The sequence below is a fragment of the Genypterus blacodes genome, unplaced genomic scaffold, assembly GCF_046128005.1.
Source record: "Genypterus blacodes isolate CSIRO-AG114 ecotype Tasmania unplaced genomic scaffold, CSIRO-AGI_Gbla_v1 ptg000204l_1, whole genome shotgun sequence".
Taxonomy (NCBI): domain Eukaryota; kingdom Metazoa; phylum Chordata; class Actinopteri; order Ophidiiformes; family Ophidiidae; genus Genypterus; species Genypterus blacodes.
Window position 1 is genome coordinate 176,481 of NW_027467003.1, and position 18,520 is coordinate 195,000.

Here is an 18,520-nt window from a genome sequence, read left to right on the forward strand (position 1 = left end):
CTAAAAATAGAGCAGAGTAAAGAAAGACGCCTGCTTAGGTAATTCTAAAGACCTTTTCATTGTCAATGGCTCATATTGCAACTGGCAGTTTGACAAAGAACAGTTTAGATTGACAGAGGTTAGTAGGAAGAGAAGGGGGGGGGGGGATCACTGGGTAGGAAATGTCAATTGATGTGTATTGTTATTGTGTGCGGCAAGTTTTATCTTTGTGTGTACATGAGTGTGTGTGTGCGCGTTTGTTAGTGGGTGGAGGTCTCCCCTGTTAAAATTCCACTTCCTGCTTTTTTGAAGTTTTATATCAAAATAAACCACCGCACGTGCACACATGGAACATGTACACATGCATACAAACAGGCACAAACAAACTTTAGGGTCACACAGGTGAGAGGCAGGGAACTTCTTCCTCTGCATCACTGAAATGTTTCTAGGACACTTTCAAACCAAAGGCAACAAACAGCACCTGATATGTAATGGAGATGGAACATATTGCCTCAGTGAAAAGTAATTGAATGCACCAGTCTCCGCATTAAAGCACGTTATAATCTCATCCCATACACTGCAGTTGTTTAGCAGTAATTGAAATACACAAATCCACACATGTGTGACATCATCATTGTCTGTATTTACATATGCAACAGATTGAGGCTTTTAAGCTGTTAACATACGCTTTCTTTACCTAGACAAATTTGCGGTGAATCAATTATGAAAGAGTGAATGAGCGGTAAGTGGTAAACCAGACAGATTTCTAAAAGAATAGCAGATTACACCGATGGATCAAACAGATGGAAGAACAGATTGGCCGAAGGATGAGCGGATCAGTAGAGTGGTGTTTTGTTTAAAGAATGTAGAATTTAGATTGATTCAGTGATCAAATTCATTTGTTTGCATTCAATCACAAATTCTTGCATCTGGAACTAAAATATAACTTATTCTAGGGGGATACAGTGTCAGGTTAGTCGGGGGATATAAACTAGATGAAAGCAAGTGAAAGCAAACCATTGCAAATCTCACAACAACAGTGAATCTGTAAACAGACTAATCCTGGTTTAATTGTGGAAAACAAAGCACATGTGTATGTGGTTAGGGGTAAAGTCTATTCCACAAGTTGGCCGTGTGTATGAGGTAATGCTTTACATAATTTGCTAAGGGCACCAAGTATCATTGGAAGACTCTTTCACAGGAACACACCTCCGGAGAAAATGCAAAACCGATGCCCCTGGCTGTCTGTGACATGGAGACACACAGCACCAAAGTCAGAGGAGAAATTCAACTTTGGGTCTGCACTGGGAAAAAACTGGCAAAAAAGTCGGAATGACACATTTCTAATAAAGAACCCAAGAAAAGTAGATTGTTTCGAACAACTATTTTACTTACTTACTTATTACGTATTATTATGCATTTCTGTGTAACATTTGTGTGTGATGAAATTTGCGAAATCAGGCTTTAGATAGTGATTGCTGGATTTCTGACACCTAGAGGAAAATACAAACAATGTGAAAATTGGATGTACATGTAAGCCTAAGTCATTATTGGCAGTCAGTCAACTCAGGGTTTATTCAACCATACAGCTACACAGGATCCCATTCACTAACTATTTGACTTGAGATCAACCCTCCCCCAATGCAGGTCTTTAAGTACACAAACACACAGACAAACAGACACAGAGACACAGAGACACAGGCACGTACACACTCACACGCACACACGTAACAATACACATCTGTTTGGTCTTCCAAACATTAGATTTGAAAGCCTGGTGGAATGATATCTCAAGCCTGGGGGCCATCATTAAAAATCATTCAAATGAACCAACCTGTGCACACAATGCTTTGCAAAGGGGGCACCTTTACAATACCTGCCCTTAACCTGTCCAATCGCGCCCATGCAAATGTCTCCAGCTAAGACTCAATGGAACCTGGGCTTCCTGCTCAACCTACTATAGGGTATTTGCATACCCTGGCTCCTGTGCTTCAATTTGGTTTCAGATAACAAGATGTAGTTTTTAATATTACCCTCGAGGGAAAAGATACATTAAGGGGCCTGGGCAGAACAAAGACAGTTGCATGAAAGCTAAAGATACATACAATACACATTCATAAAGTATGCTCACATACACAAATACCTCTAGTGTGTGAGTGGACATAGGCATTCACCAGTGCATAAAGATTGGTTTGGTATTGTAAAGAATGCACATTGTGCTTGGGTACCATCAATATCAATGGGTACTGTCAATATAACATCATTAAATATCAAACCAAAACATAATATTCCATATGTGTTACAATTTATATGACAATGGAAACTGCCATTTAATTAAAGTGTGACTGTAGCTAGAGGTACCAGCTCCTTGAGTCAAAATGTTTCCAACAATGCCTGTGTACACAGGTGTGCATATCTCCATGGGATCTGTAGCCTACAGGTGATTGCAACCAGGCAACTGATACATCATATCACAGCCTGCAGGTAGATGTAGTGGCACTAACAGTCGTATCGATGAGTGACGTAGTGACGTCAAACTTTGGACTGCAAATTTATAACATTTAAACCAAATGAAGCTCTGTGGAATTCGTGACTATGAGCAAAACACACACATGCATGGCAACTGGCATGCTGTGCTCCAATTCAGCATATTTCAGCAATCTAAGTCTTCACATTTCTAACTGTGCTTCAGTGAGCACTCTGTCCATATTATTGTATCGAAAAGAATAGTAAAATGTGCAGTCCCTGCCTTGATTGTCTGTGCAGCCTCTTATCAGGCCACCATGATGACTGCTCAGGGACAATAGGCTGTTCTGGGGTGATGATAATTACAAGTGACCAAGACAATACGGTCGCATATGGAGGACCTAATATAATGAGAAGACACATTTTTACAAAAAAAAAAGGCCTTAACCCGCCTTCCTCCCTTACTGAATGGCTGATGAGTGACCTGGCGCAAAAAGCAAACAAAACAAAACAAAACAACAATAATAATTTCGTATTCAAGAGGGATACATAGGGAATTCAATACAACAATGGCAGACACATTCATTTATTACACATCTTTGACACAAGCTGGTTGTAAAACAGGCTGAATTTGCTCATAAATTAGATATTGTGTATTATGAAGACATTTAAATCCATTAAATTATTTGGCAAGCTGAAACAAGAAACTAAAATGGCAGCATGAAGACAAATGGAAACGTGAATAATATTGAAGTAGTTATTGCACAAAATGTGCGCGCCAAATCTCCACCAACGTGGTTTCATTTCTTTTACTTTCTATTTGTGCAGGCTAACAGCTCATTTTATGACCACATGATAAAAGCCAGGTCTCAATCCTTATCACTATAGAAACATCTGTATTCTACACCAGCAGACACTCCAAGGTCAGGTACCCGCGGAGAGAAAGCATTCAACTTCGCCCTCCTCGCATCAAACTCATTGTTTACATGTTCCACACACAATAGCCCCTTTTCCTTCTCCTTTTCGACAGAAGAAAAGAGAAGTAACTCTTAAAATGTGTTGACAATAGAGAGTTTAGCGCGGTCAGGCTGGCAAAACGCGCTCGACTGTACGTGTTGCCTTCAAGAGCCCCTAGGAAATTTGACTTCGCCCTACTCAGGCATTGTGCGCTCCTGGCCATAGTTACCGGGTTTACTGTGTTCACCTGTACGAACACGGCCCCGCTGTTCACCTCACCTTTGTGGGTTTAAACATGACCCCATGTTGTTGACTATGGGTCAGATATGTGTTAATCCAACTGTCTCAACCATATACTGCAGGATTTGTTTTGAAGTGCGTTATAATGCGAATGGTCTAATGTAATGTGATGTCGCCAGTATGTTATTCGTCCAACTTTTCTATCTGATAAATGTATGATGTTAAATGAAAGTGTGTCCGTGATAAATCAATTAAAGTTGTACTTTGGTCATTCAATGTTTATTTTTAATAGGTTTACATATGTATGAACGCTACTGCCAGGCGATATTAATGTGTCCCTCGTGTCAGAGCACATCCGTCCTGTAAGAGTCATGCCTGTGGTCATCCCGAAAACAAAACTCTCTCCGGTTGCACTTTCTCCAGTTGCGCACATTATCGGAGAGCGTTTGAACGCAGCACTGCAATAAGTGTTCACCCGCGCATGCGCAGTGAGGCGCAGCGCCAAATTAACCGGGACGAGGTGGGAGGAGCCGCGGTGGTCGAGTCAGTTCTTTTAAATTAATGTCAACCTGCCTCCTCGCCGGCAGAACAAAACCTACGCACATAGCGAAAGTAAGAGCTCAGCGCAACCTGCGAGCCGCTCTCCAGACCTCAACATGACCCGGCGGCCGAGAAACAGGTAGGTTCACTCACACTTTACCACTCTTTAGCCTTCTAACTCTACTTCTCTCTCCATATTTACCCCTTTTAGTTGTTCATCCCTTTTTGTGCGCGTGGATCTGCTATCACGTCTGTTGCACGCGCAGCAGCTAAAGTGAATAGCGCTTGGTCACTTTGGCTGAAACAGTCGATGGTCTTATTCACATGTGTGTGGATTAGTTACGTTGTTGTTGTGCTGAAGCGGCGTGGCGCGCGCTCATGACAGGTGGTGGTCATCTGGCATGTGCGCTCCTCGCGCCGCTGTCAGTGGCGAGACAGAGAAGGGGTCTCTCTCTCTCTCTCTCTCTCTCTCTATCTCTCTCTCTCTCTCTCTCTCTCTCTCTCTCCCTCTCCCTCTCCTCTCGCGCTCTCTGTCTCGTACAGATACACGCATTGATGCAATTAGGCGGGTGGACAGGCGCGTGCAGCACGGTGCATAAGAACAAGTGCGTGGACATCTTAATCCGCGCTGTAATAAAAGAGTTATGACTCAATGCGAGAGAGAATGACTCAACGCGCGGTCTTGTCTATTCTATTCTATTCTATTCTGTTCTATTCGATGGCCCGTGTGTATTGGAATAAACAACTTTAAGACCAATTTTAGTTTCTCTTCGTCAGCTTTGACGAATATTCGCGGGTCTTTGAGCGTTGTCAGTCTTTTTTTATCGTTTAAGGATCGTATACATCACAGTAATGTTTTTATTTGAATTAAATCTGTTCTAAAAACTTGCAGTGACTGTAGTTTCTCTGAGCGATGGACGCGCTCTGGAAACTGCGGCTGTAATGTTTGTAAAGTCAGAGAGTTGCGTTGTGTGTAGCTTCTTGTTGTCACTCGGTGCGTGCACGGAGAGACAGGCTGCCTGCCTACACGCTCTCACGGCTCGCTTTAGTCATCATGGTCATTACAACAAATCACAAAAATAGAAAACATGCCAAATTATTTTTGTATGTGCCCCTCTGTGTCCTGTGCATAATGTTCTCAGTAACATTTCGTTCTTATATGGAGTCAAAGTTCTTCTGTTGAGGTTTGATGGTTTAAATGTTAAAGGTTAAATATTTCTCAGTGTTTACTGCTTTGGACCACATGGGGATGTTGTGCATATAAGCAAATGGTCAAAAACAAGGAAGACAATCCACTGCAGATCCTTGTGCTTATACAGACACACACACACACACACACACACACACACACACACACACACACACAGATCTGGTGGGTTTCCTGTTCACCTGTTGCTTTATAGGACATCAGTACCCTACCTGCCTCCCACGTTGTCCTGTTCTGCATCCTGATTGGTTAACTAGCTAGTGTCTGTGTGTGTGTGTGTGTCTGTGTGTGTGTGTGTCTGTGTGCGCAAGCATGCATGTTCTGTATAATGCCACTGCAGGCCTGAACACGCCAGGGTCACGAAATTATGATCACATGTGCCAATCCCAGTATCTGTGGAAACCAAAAACATTAGAACCTGTTCATCCATTCCCCCCTCCTTGCTGTTGTTCATTCTCTCTCTCTCTCTCCCGCTCTCTCTCTCTCTCTCTCTCTCTCTCTCTCTCCCCTTGTGAGTGTCTTGGCTATCTGCCTGTACCCAAACCTTCAAGAATGACTGGTTCTGTCTGTGTTGCCACCTGATGAGTTAAAGAGTGGGCTGACTTCTTTATTCTTTATGTACTCTGTAAAGAAATGATTAGGGAGTAGTTTGGAAAATGGTTGGCATTTATTTTCCTATTATTTCTATCAATTTGCGCTCCGCTTGCTCACATAATCTTTACCGCTGTCTAACTCCTCCCCCCCTCTCTCTCATTCCAGTGTTTACAGTAGTGAGGAGGATGACGAGGAGACTGAGATGTATGAACATGACTATGATGGATCTTTGGCCAAGTCAGGGAAGCGCCACCTCGGCAAAACACGCTGGACACGTGAAGAGGTACACACAGGGACACACACACACACACACACCATCCAACTCAGAACAGATATGATGCTTCTTTCTTTACTTTAAGTGAAGTTTGTAACCTTAAAGTCTTTTTTTATTGCAGGATGAGAAGTTGAAGAAGCTTGTTGAGCTTCATGGATCAGAAGACTGGAAAGTCATTGCGAGCTTGTTAACTGTAAGTCAAGTCAATGATGCTTACCTGTGTTACACAAATGCACACACATGTACACATTGACTCACAGGCGTCAGTGTGTGTGTGTGTAGATGACACACTAAGTAACTTAAGTCTTCTGAGTAATATGCATGTTCCTTTGTTGGTGTGACAGTGATGAGTCATGTCTCTGCTCTGTGACTCACCAGAACCGTACAGATGTGCAGTGTCAGCACAGGTGGCAGAAGGTCCTCAACCCGGAACTCATCAAAGGGCCCTGGACAAAAGAGGAAGACCAAAGGGTGAGGAAGACATCTCTTAAGTCAGGCAGCATCAAGACAATAATAAGTGTCATCCAGGGGAAAACAAATCTACGTCCTCTGTGTGATTAAAGCAACTTTACTGAGGCAACTCACCCGTTTTCATTGCACACTTTGGTTTCCTTTCAATGTTGCCATTACCCAACACTTAACTGGTGCAGAGTGTAGCAGCAATGAAGTCGTGTTATATTTCCACCCAGATGCCACTGTAATGATTAGCAGAGTGGCTAACGTTCCTCTGGAAACTCCCTCACTGCACACCAGCAGGTGTTCTCAATCACCTCAAGAAGAAAGATAAAGACAGAGAGAGAGAGAGAGAGAGAGAGAGAGGGAAGGAGGGAGGAGAGGGGAAGCATTTAATGAGACAATGTATGAGTGTTAGATTTGATTCGGAAGTCTAACAAGTTTGTTCTTGTCCATTTCTCTCTTATTTCTCCTCATTTACCTTTGATCTTTTCACCTTTATATGTTTCTTACTCTGTGCTTGTCTACTTCTCCTTCTCCTCTGTTATTGCTCCTTCCTTCCTCTTTCCTTACGCTACTCCACCACCATTCACTTCTGCTCCTTTTCAACGTCCTCGCTCGTCCACTATCTTCTTTCCTCTCCCTCTCTCTCTCTCTCTCTCTCTCTCTCTCTCTCTCTCTCTCTCTCTTTCTCTTTCTCTCTCTCTCCCACACACACAAACACACCCCAGGTGATCGAGCTGGTGCAGAAGTACGGAGCCAAGCGTTGGTCGGTGATTGCCAAGCACCTGAAGGGTCGCATCGGCAAGCAGTGCCGCGAGCGCTGGCACAACCACCTGAACCCCGAGGTGAAAAAGACATCGTGGACCGAGGAGGAGGACAGAATCATCTACCAGGCCCACGAGAAGCTGGGAAACCGCTGGGCTGAAATCGCTAAGCTGCTCCCCGGCAGGTGAGACAGACGAGGAGGAGGAGGAGGAGGAGGAGGAGGAGGAGGGAGAGGAAGGTGGAGAGATAGGAAGCTGGGCGGATCGCAGAGAGGGTGGCATGAAAAGGAGGACAGGAAAGCATGAGAAGATACAGTATAGAGTACATGAGGTAGAGGCTGAACAGGACAGGAAGTGGGATCTGAGGAGGGACAAACAGAGAGAGGCTGGAAAAGAAGAAGAGGATTAGAGAGAGAGAAGATTGTAATAGCTCTGTGCTGATAAGTCTATCTTTTCAGCGTGTGTGTGTCTGACACTGTCTCTATCTGTGTCAGTCTGTGTGTGTGTCTGCATTGATAATGCTATCAAGTGCCAGTGGAGCTCCAGAATGTGTTTGCAATCGGCACATGCGCCCTCACAGTGAGGGAGGACGCGTGTCTGTGTGTTTCATAAGAAATAACTAAAAAGTCTAAACCTGTGTGTGTGTCTGTGTGTGTGTGTGTGTTGTTTCCCCTCCTCGCCCCAGGACTGACAATGCCATAAAGAACCACTGGAACTCCACCATGAGGCGAAAGGTGGAACAGGAAGGCTACCTGCAGAGCAACGCCAAGAACGGCGGCTCCTCTCTGTCCATGAGCCACGGCTTTGTAAAGAACACGGGACACATCATGGGATTCTCCCACCACTCGCCAAGCCACGCCCCTCTGCCTCCCCTGTCGCCCCTCAACTACACCTACATATCCGACACACACAGGGTAAGGGGACTCTGGATTCAAACAATAACCAAGAGACGCATGAGATGAGTTGATGCAGTTGAAATGTGTGTGTTTGTGTGTGTGTGTGTGACGTGTCTCTTGTTTCTGATTGGACCAGGTGCCGTTCCCAATGTCGCTGCATCTGAACATTCTGAACATTCCCCCACACGGAACCGCTGCTATACAGGTAAAAACACGCAACACACGGTGAGAGTGGTCTCTGCCAAGGAGGCAAAGGGAGGGAGGGAGGAGGCGAGACTGAACTGGGTGCTGATGTCCTCTGCTTGTCCTTTGTCTTCCTCAGAGACACTATAATGAGGAAGACCCCGAGAAGGAGAAAAGGGTGAAAGAGATCGAGCTGCTCCTCATGTCCACAGAGAACGAGCTGAGAGGACAGCCGTCACTACCAGTGAGTGTGTGTGTGAGTGTGTGTGTGTGAGCATGGGAACGTGTGACAGCAGCTATTTATGTGTCTGTGTGTGTTCACCCTGGCTTTAAGGACAGTGGCTGAATGTGTGTGCTTGTGTGAATACGGAGGAGGAAACATCTGGGGGGTCTGCTTCTGTAAAACTGATGAAATAGGACCTTATCTTGCCTGTTCTCTGTGTGTGTGTGTGTGTGTGTGTGTGTGTGAGTGTGTGTGACCCCTTGCGCAACCCTCAACCCATCACTGCTGCCACCCTTCTGCTGGCTCTACACTCAAGTTCCCTTTCTCCTCTCTCCCGCTCTGTTTCTCTTTTTCTCATTTGTTCAATTGTTCTTACGCCCCTTCCTCAAATGTCACTCTCGCTCTTCCTCTCTCGGGCCTCTTGGGCTCCTCTCACACACATTTCCCTGTGCCTTTTGCGTCAAATTTACGTCTCAAAACCCCTCCTTGTGTTCCAGATCAACCTGCCCTATCACAGTTGGGTCAACGAGACCTCTCTGACGGACAGCTCAGAGGGCGTGGCCATGCTGTTACCTCGTCACCCAGCCGCCCCCGCTCTGCCTCTGGACCAGAGCTGCCTGCCTGAGGAGAGCGCCTCAGCATCACGCGCCCACATCAACAACAGCAGCGGCCATCACAGCAGCACAACCTACTCAAACACTCTGCCAGAGTTCATGGAGTCTGTCATCGACTCAGTAAGTGTCTACTCTCTTCTTCTTTGTCCTTCATATTCAAAACACTAGTTTCTGTTCATTTCCATGTGCCATGACTCAACGGTTTTGGATGAAAGGGACACGTTAGCAGTTAAAGATGGACAATAAAGCCGTGATATTCTCCCGCCCTCGTCCCAGAGCCTCTCCTCGGTGGATGAGCTCACTACAGGCTTGTTCTTGGATAGTAGCGTTCTCAGTCCAGGCAGGGTTTTGCCCCGTCAAAGCTCAGTAGCCGCTCACCTAGCATGTCCTGGTTTCATCCGCTCGACTCCCAACCCACGGCTGTCAGAAACCTTCCCTCTTCACCCTCACAGTTAGTTAAATATAGCTGAGTGTGATCAGAATCCATCCAATCAGCAACCTGCTGACGACAAGGAATCATTAAGAGCTCGTTAGCCTGCGGTTTCCCTCTGTCTTTGTTTACCTTAGAGCACAGACGTGTGAACCAGCAGTCGTGCTTCAGCTTCAGCCTTCCCTTACTTTTGATGATTTCATTGCCTAACTCAACCTGTCGACCTACTTTGACTGATCAGTCCCCTTTCTTTCACAGTTTCTCAACCAATCAATGAGCCCAGAACACTCAGATAACGACAGCGCGCCCATGAGGTCGCCGGTGGAGTCCAAGCCTCTGATCGATCCGTCCCTACACCGCCTCCACATCATGAGGGCGGAGAAAGAGAACGACCTGTGAGTCTCTAAACTCTTTATCTTTCCTCACATTGATGCATCCTAACCCAGACAAAACATGGCTTAACTAGCTGCTCTCTCACACACACTCTCTCAGGTTCAGGACTCCAGACAATCGTCGCTCCATCCTAGAATCCACTCCTCGTACCCCCACACCTTTCAGGTCCGCCCTGGCCCTGCACGAGGCCAAATATGGACCCCACAAGCTACTGGTGAGAGGAACCAGCATGCACACACACACACACACACACACACACACACACCATTTGCATTATTTGTAGTTGGTTCTGTACACAGTACAGTTGTGACTCACTGGGGGATGTTGGTCTTTTTCCAGAACGTTCCCTTGGATCAGATGGTTGAGTCCATCAAGCAGGAGCCGATGGAATGCGCCATTGACCAGCCTCCCCTGAAGAAGATCAAACAAGAGGTACATTCTACACACATTATACATCCAATCACACACAGAAACACACACACACGCAGACCCGCCGTGTCTGTTAACGGTCACGCATCCTAACCATAACCATGGCGTGTTTTTTGCGTGTTTTGTTCCAGGTGGAGTCACCGTGTGAGAGGAGCCCGTGTATGCAGTGGGAAGGACAAGACCTTCACACACAACTCTTCTCCCCCACCGGGCCTGCACAGGAAGTACCTGTAAGCTCCCATCTGACATCTGACCCCACAGTTAGCCCATCGCCCTCTCTGTTCTCAACGTGTTCTAAAGGGTTTTGCTTGTCTCCCTTCATGCAGGACGGGCTGACCAGCTCAGTGCTGAGCGAGGACGGACACAAACCGTACCACATCGCTCACAGGGACATGGGAAGCCCACTACAGGTCAGTTTGTGTGTATAAGTGTGTGAAGGCTGCACCACAAAACATCATATTGAGATGAATCTGTCAAATATTTCTGCTTGATCTACGACTACAAGCTTCATTCAGTGTCATGTGGCTGCTTTGTTCAAGACATCACATAGATTTGTCTCTTTATCTCAGTGTAAACACACATTTCATCCATTCTTCATATTGTGATTTGGGTTTATGTGATGAACCAGAAGTTAGACGACTGACCGTCTCTGTCTCTGACCCACAGCAGCTGAGTTCATGGGAGCAGGTGACTTGTGGGAAAACGGAGGAGCACATCCTGGCGTCCGAGCAGAGCCACAAGTACATGAACACTTACCCAACGAGGACGCTGGTCATGTAGACAGAGACAGACACACAAACACCCAAACACACACGTTGATCTGAACACGTCGACATTCCCTGTGCTGGACGCAGCAACGCGGGTTTCATATTTGTTGTGGTACAACAGTTGGGAGAGGCGCAATGCCATTGGTGTTTTTACACTCACACACTTGTTGGATTTCAACCAACCAAAGACTAATGTTTCGTCTTTTTATAGAGAATTTGCTTTGGGTTTTTTATAAATGTGCGTCCTTTCTCTTTTGGTCTTGTCGTATTATAAATGTTGTATTATAAATGGGAAAAGGTGGCTATATAATTTACATTGGGCTGTATTATTAATTCTGAATTTTGATATTAATATAAAGAACAAGTTGATTAATTTATTTCTCTCTGTTTGAAAGACTTTGTTGATGTTTTATAATTGGCCACTGGAGCAGTGTTTAAGTTAAGTATTTAAACCCTATTAGCATTATTGTATATCCAAAGGCATAATCTCTCATTCAAAAACTGACCTCGATATTTCAGTCATGAATATTTGTTTTGTTTCGTCATTATTTTTTTTTTGTAACGTGTCTACTGGGAATTTCAAGTGTTGGGTCTGCGCCGCCTCGTGTAAACACTGCAAAAACTGAACAAGAAAAAAAAAGCTGCATCTGCTCTCACATCAACTCTGATTCACATGTAAACGATCATGTTAGGCTTACATGTCACAAAGGGGCCAGCCTGGTTTAGTATTAGACCATTTGTTTCATGAAAATTGAGTTTTCATTTCAAGTTCTTTTCTTTTCTGGCCTTCACAGTATCCTCAATATGGAAACGTTCAATGAACAAACATTGTTTTTGTTAAAATATATATATTTACAGAATATTTATACATAGGAAAGTCTTAAATGAGCTTACGTATATATTTGAAACTGAGCTTCGCCCAATTAAGAGTAAGACCAAGCTGCACTTGAATTTTTACGTTCTCCACAAAAAGCGAGAGTACTCAACACTGATTTTTATTTACGATGCTACAAAAAAGCCCATGGAATTGAAACTTTTTGTATGATTGTTGTTATTTTCTACACATTTCTTTTTAATAGTATATTTCATGCATATTCAATCAAAATGTTGTTTTTCTTACTGAGACTGCAGTAGCCCATATCAAACACTTAGCAGACAATCTTTTTATACTTTCAACGCCTTGTTTTTGTACTAGCTTCCAAGCAAAATGACATTTTATAAAAGCATTTATACATGCCAAGTTTTCAAGTTTTCTACTTTTGTATACTGCCTAGTAAATAAAGTGTGTCAATTTTTTAACTTACAGCCTTGTGTTCAGTGTTTGAATTTAGAATGCACCCAAGTCCATACCTCCACCAAGGCCCATTTTTCTGGAAGCGGCACCAAGAAAGAGGAAATTGATTTTATAACAATATGATTTGATTGAACAACATCATATGAGTAATCCTACTACTAAAGACACAGACACGTGCATTGCAGAGACGATTATTGGTGTTTTGTTATGACATTTTCATAGATTTAGCTGGGTAAATATGCTTAATGTTCAACAACAGAACAAACAGCTTGCAGTACTTTAAGTCACGTGAGTTTAGTTTGAAGATAATGTAGTATTTGCTTACTGGTGACTTCCTCTATATCTTCTGTATTCAAATTCTTGGACTAGAATGCAATGGAGTATTCAAATACTCAGTGTTAATCTCCACATATGCAGACACACACCCACACACACACACTCTCCCTGGATATACTGAGTTGTGTTAAAGGTATAAAGTTGGGTGAAGCCTATCACAAACTTTCTCCCTGATGGTCTTTCCCTCCATCTGTTAGCGACTCAATGACACACTGTAGTTTATCAGCCGGTGAAAGGCAATAAGCAAATGTGTGTAACTGTTCCCACTATTTTCATAGAGAGATAGATGGATAGATTGAAAAACGTAAAAATCAGCCCCCTCCTCCCTTTTATACACAGAGGACAAAGGTCACTTGCTTTGGATGCACTACACACACATACCAGTCAAGCTTTTCTATTAGAATTCTATTTCAATTTCTAAAAACAACAACTAGTGAGTATACGTCTTAATGTCTGTTTATTGGCAGAATTACTCTAAAAGTAGTGGGCAGGTCCAGGGAAGAATCCATTACATTTTGGACTGATGGTGGCGCTGTCATTACCACTTTTACGTTTTCCCCTAAACGTTGTGAACTGTAAGGGATAAGTTTTTTTGTATCTCCTCTTACAATTTTGGGTCAGTTGTTGGAGTTCTACATGTAGAATGTTTCGACCAAGCCGGGTGAAAAACGCGCCTTTGTTTTTTGATATGCCTCACTGTTTTTGTTATAATTGGTTGCCAAAGTTGAGTGGGCGTGGCTTATAATCTTATCTTCTCATTTCCATTTGTTATGTATTGTTGCTGAATACTTATCTTAAGTTTTATCTATAAAGTAAAGTGACCGTTTTGAGTTGCCAGTAAGGTTCATATTTGGAATATATTATGTTGTTTGTAATTGATTGTTAACATTTGAATTCAAATTTTCTCGAGATGAGAAATATAAGAAACCAAAAACACGAAGACAGAATCAAGAAAGTGACACTTCTTCCAAACAACAACTGACACTTTTCAATTGTCTTTTCATTGTTTTAGAGACGTTTGCTGTAAGGTATAAACTCGTAACAAATAAATTAAAAGTCTACTTTCACCTTTATTTGAAATTCTTAACTGACTTTAATTGAATTTTTAATATTTAGTCTGTTCCTAAAAGTGGATTTTCTTTCCCCCCAGTGAATGCACAAATGCTGCATACACACCACATACACACACACACACACATGTACACACACACACATGCAGATAAACACAAGATGAGCTCCACATTCAGTCTCTTGAGGAGAGTTGTTTTCCTGTGAGACCATCATGTAGGCCAAGGGGCCCAGACTCAGACCAGCAGCTATATTTACTACCCCCCCCCCCCCCCCCCACACACACACATGGCCCACCCCTAGTTCTCACATCGCCCCCCTCTTGCCACCTGCACACCCCCCCCCCCCCCCCCCCCCTACCCAGAAACACCACAGTGCCCTCAAATATAGATTCATATCTCAAGCTGGAGTCTCAGAGGGACACTTTAACAAACACGACATCCAGCATGATGGACACAACCAGCAGGAACTGTGACAAACACAAAGTTTCATCAGGGGACAAAGCTGTATTATTGTATGTTTAGGTGGCGCTCAGTATATAATAACATTATATAATACTGTAAAAACACTTTGAACTGTGTGTGGCAACTGATACTGATGAACTTTCGGTGTGAATTGCTTTTGACTAAAAGCAAATAGTAACTTTACTATTTGTACTGTGTGCGTGTGTGTCTGTGCCTGTGTGTTCGTGTGTGTGTGTGTGTGTGTGTGTGTGTGTGTGTGTGTGTGTGTGTGTCTTGTGGAAGGAGGCCAGAGCCAGAAGCAGACTTTCACATTGGGAATGTCTCCATCTACAGAACCCAAAAAACCCCCAAAGCCAACAAGCCCCACGAGATTCACACACACCTGCTTCCACTGAGTGAGGAGCCAGCTGCCTGCGTGTGTGTGTGTGTGTGTGTGTGTGTGTGTGTGTGTGTGTGTGTGTGTCTTGAGAAAAACAACCCAGACTGCGAAACAGAGGTAACTTCTGACATGATGATACCGTTGCGTTCACAGGCCCTGGTGCAGCCTTCATGCCTTTTGTGTGAGTGTGTATGAAGAATGTGAATGTTATCAACAGCGGCACAGGCAGCCATCATCGCAGAGGGACAAAGGCAAACTCAGATAATGCACAATATCATCACAACATTGGATAAGTATGCGCTCACACTGATAATACATTATGGTTTTGACAACAGGGACCAACAGACGGTTAAAGAAGATCATCAACTATTGGTTCATTACAGCACAAATACTGTAGATATGTTCCCTTCACATTGCTCAAGAGGTTTTGCATTTACACACATTTGTTGGTTTATTTGTTTGGTGGCAGGATTACACAAAAAGCTCATTTATTTCTCAAAATGTAATACACCGATGTCAATGAAATAAGACGCGGTTAAGGAATGTCTGTGAAGAAACAAATGTGTTTAGAAACAGGAACAACTGTGCGGCTGAAAGATGAGGAGTTCGTTTTTGATGTATTTTCTTTGTAATTGCAGCGATAGATCCAGATAAATACGGATGGAGATTATTTGGTTTGGGACTGAAGCTGAAGCGCCATCCCAATGGGGGGGTCTGTAAGTCTGACGGATGAGACGTTCAGGTGTCTGCAAACCTGTGGTCCTGGTTTCAGTGACGGCTCTGTCTGCATGTTTAACCTCAGTCCCAGCAAAAGAGGAAACGCAGTCACCCAAATGTCTGATATTTCTCACGGGCCCGAGCACAGTTACCACGGCGTCACCCTGAGTGATGCCCTGACACCTCCGCTTGTCACCTTGCTCCCGTGGGAAGCAGACAAACGCCATGGCAACGGAGATGTAATGGACTGGAAATAGAAAAGTGATTGACAGAAAGTGACACTTCTGGATTTAGTCGGTGTTGGTAAACAACTTCAGATTCTTTTTATTATTTAAGATTTGATGTTCCTGTCTACCTTACAAAGCAGAAGTTCACTTTCACTACTATGTTTTTTTTATTCCATTTCACTGTCTGTCGCAAGCAGATTGGCTCATAAATTCAGTTTGACATGTCACAATAGATTTATAGCCGGATGTTGCAGCAGTGGCGGCCTCATGAGCAGGCAAGTGCATACATAAAACACACACACACATTCACACACACATTCACACACACACACGCTCGTTCGCTCCCTCACACAGGGCATAGATAGATGAGTTGAGTCTGATTCCCTCATTCCCTGGGTGCTGTTGTGGTTGGAGATACTCAGGCCCGAGCAGCCGCTCCCTGCTGGCAGTGGTCAGGTAGGGAGGGCTGGGCTGAGCTGGCCAGGCCTGATAACCACCCTACCCATCCATGTTAGGAGGATGAGGAGGGGGGCAAAGAGAGGAAGAGGCAGGGGGGAGGAGAGAGAGAGAGGGAAGGAGGGGGGAAAGGGGGTTCAGAGAGGAGAAGAGGGGGCTTCTTCTCATCTCATTTCATAAATACAAAGTTTCACGATTCCATGTTTGATGTCAGAGCTCATACCTCTGACCTTTGACATCATCATCATCATCATTACAATACTGATTTTCATTTTGATTGGTATTTTGCTTACAAATAAGCCTCAATTTTCTGTTGACCCCATAAGTAAACAGATCACAGCACATTTTTGCATTTACATGTTGCCCCATAATGCAACAAAACCTTTTAACTCTGTATGCAAGGTTTAAATAATACTGTACAGATACATACAGGTGAGTTTGGGGTTTTCATGAGCTGTAAGCCAGAATCATCAACATCAAAACAAATAAAGGTTTGAAATATTTCACTTTGTGTGTAATGAATCTATAATATATGAGAGTTTAACTTTTTGAATTGAATTACTGGCATTAATGAACTTTTCCACAATATTCTAATTCATTGAGCTGCACCTGTATATGCAGGAGTGTGTGTGTGTGTGTGTGTGTGTGTGTGTGTGTGTGTGTGTGTGTGTGTGTGTGTGCGCGCTGGACTGCTTCTCTGCTTTCAGTTGTCTGTTTGCAGATAGAGGTAAAGGTACCGGACTGTACAACCGTTGACACGTGAGGACCCCGACACACGGACACATGCACATGCACACACAGAACACACAGATTGAGCAGATAGGCCCCCCTGCCATGCGGAGAGAGAGATTGAGGGTACAGAGATAGAGGGGACTAGATCGAGACAGAGAGAGAGAGAGAGAGAGAGAGAGAGAGAGAGAGATGGGGACTGTTGGAGCTGCTGTCAGGGTGATTAGGCTCGTCTCTAACAGTTACTGTCCTCACTGATTTGGCTGCCATTCGTTGGGCCGTTTGTTTTCAGGACCATAACAATGTATAGAGCAATGTGCCCGCTGCAGATAGCCCCAAAACAATAACTGTAAACATTTCTAAAAGTGGGTCAGGGGAGCCCAATTTGTGCCAAAAGTGTCGAGAGCAAAAACAACAGACATTTGGCCATTTGATAAAAAGACAAAGAGCAAAGTAAACAACAGAGAGACGAGCTCGCCAGAGTGAGGAAGCAGCGTGGTCTTCATCGGGATCATCATCAGGGTCACACAGCGCTTTGGGAATCACCTCCAAATGTACAAAGATGTTGTTTTATTTGTTGTTTTGAATTCAATTATAACAGTTTAACAGATGGTTATACACAAATCAACACACTTTTGACAATTTTGATTTTCAGGTGTGTGTGTCAGGTTGAACAACATAACACACACATGGAAACAGATCCAAACTGCTTCTACTGAATTGACTATGCCATTTCAACACACAGATTGGAAAAAATTAAAGAACAACCCTAAAAAATAGTTGGATCTTGGATCTCATGGGTTTGATACGACGTCTCGTTAAAAGTGCCTCAGAACTCGGGATTTATATGGAAATATCAACTAGTATTTATTTATTCAACTTTATTTATTGATGTACTTTTTCCATGCTGTCAGTCCAGACGTACGGATGTGATTGATCTGTGTTCAAACATGAAGCTCCTCTGGAAGTGTGGAAGAGGACGAGCTGGACCATGCAAAAGAAGTTTGAGTTATTATAGTGCCAGGAACTGGGATGCATAAATATGAACACACACACACACACCAACTCACACACACACACACACACACACACACACACACACACACACACAGATCATGCTCACCCTTCTGGTGCTGACTATGTGGTGAGGTTTGTCATCCAATTTCCTGGTGCTGCCCAGCACCACTGCTGAGCACACACACACACACACACCCACGACACACACACACACACAACACTCCTGACACAGACACGCACACGCCAAAAATACATACACACACAGTCCAGATCCATCCACTGAGACCACATTTTGTCTACTTTCACACTGGTTCTGTCTAGGTTTTCTACCTACATACCTTGCAGATAACCTCTTTACACACACACACACTCACACACAACAAGTGAAAGAGAGAGAGACACAGACAGTGTGTGTGCGACC

The 18,520-nt window shown here is 43.9% G+C and overlaps 1 protein-coding gene across 2 annotated transcripts; it reads left to right on the forward strand.

Annotated features, from left to right (window-relative positions):
• The first annotated feature begins 4,191 nt into the window (after window positions 1-4,191).
• Window positions 4,192-12,715, forward strand: myb (v-myb avian myeloblastosis viral oncogene homolog). 2 transcript variants are annotated; one of them, XM_076169492.1, is made up of 15 exons: window positions 4,192-4,321; window positions 6,149-6,266; window positions 6,379-6,450; window positions 6,636-6,728; window positions 7,442-7,662; window positions 8,163-8,391; window positions 8,510-8,578; window positions 8,696-8,800; window positions 9,277-9,513; window positions 10,082-10,218; window positions 10,316-10,430; window positions 10,556-10,648; window positions 10,777-10,875; window positions 10,972-11,055; window positions 11,312-12,715. In XM_076169492.1, the coding sequence occupies exons 1-15, from the start codon at window positions 4,299-4,301 to the stop codon at window positions 11,423-11,425; spliced, it is 1,809 nt and encodes a 602-aa protein (XP_076025607.1). In that variant the 5' UTR covers window positions 4,192-4,298; the 3' UTR covers window positions 11,426-12,715. The 2 variants fall into 2 exon arrangements, with proteins under 2 accessions (XP_076025607.1, XP_076025608.1); XM_076169493.1 differs by lacking the exon at window positions 10,972-11,055.
• The last annotated feature ends 5,805 nt before the right edge of the window (window positions 12,716-18,520 follow it).

Bases quoted from the DNA above. Each gene is read 5' to 3' on its own strand.
- myb (XM_076169492.1), top strand. From the start codon at position 4,299: ATGACCCGGCGGCCGAGAAACAG. The intron at 8,801-9,276 runs GTGAGTGTGTGT...CTTGTGTTCCAG, and splicing joins GAGGACAGCCGTCACTACCA to ATCAACCTGCCCTATCACAG. The intron at 11,056-11,311 runs GTCAGTTTGTGT...TCTGACCCACAG, and splicing joins ACATGGGAAGCCCACTACAG to CAGCTGAGTTCATGGGAGCA.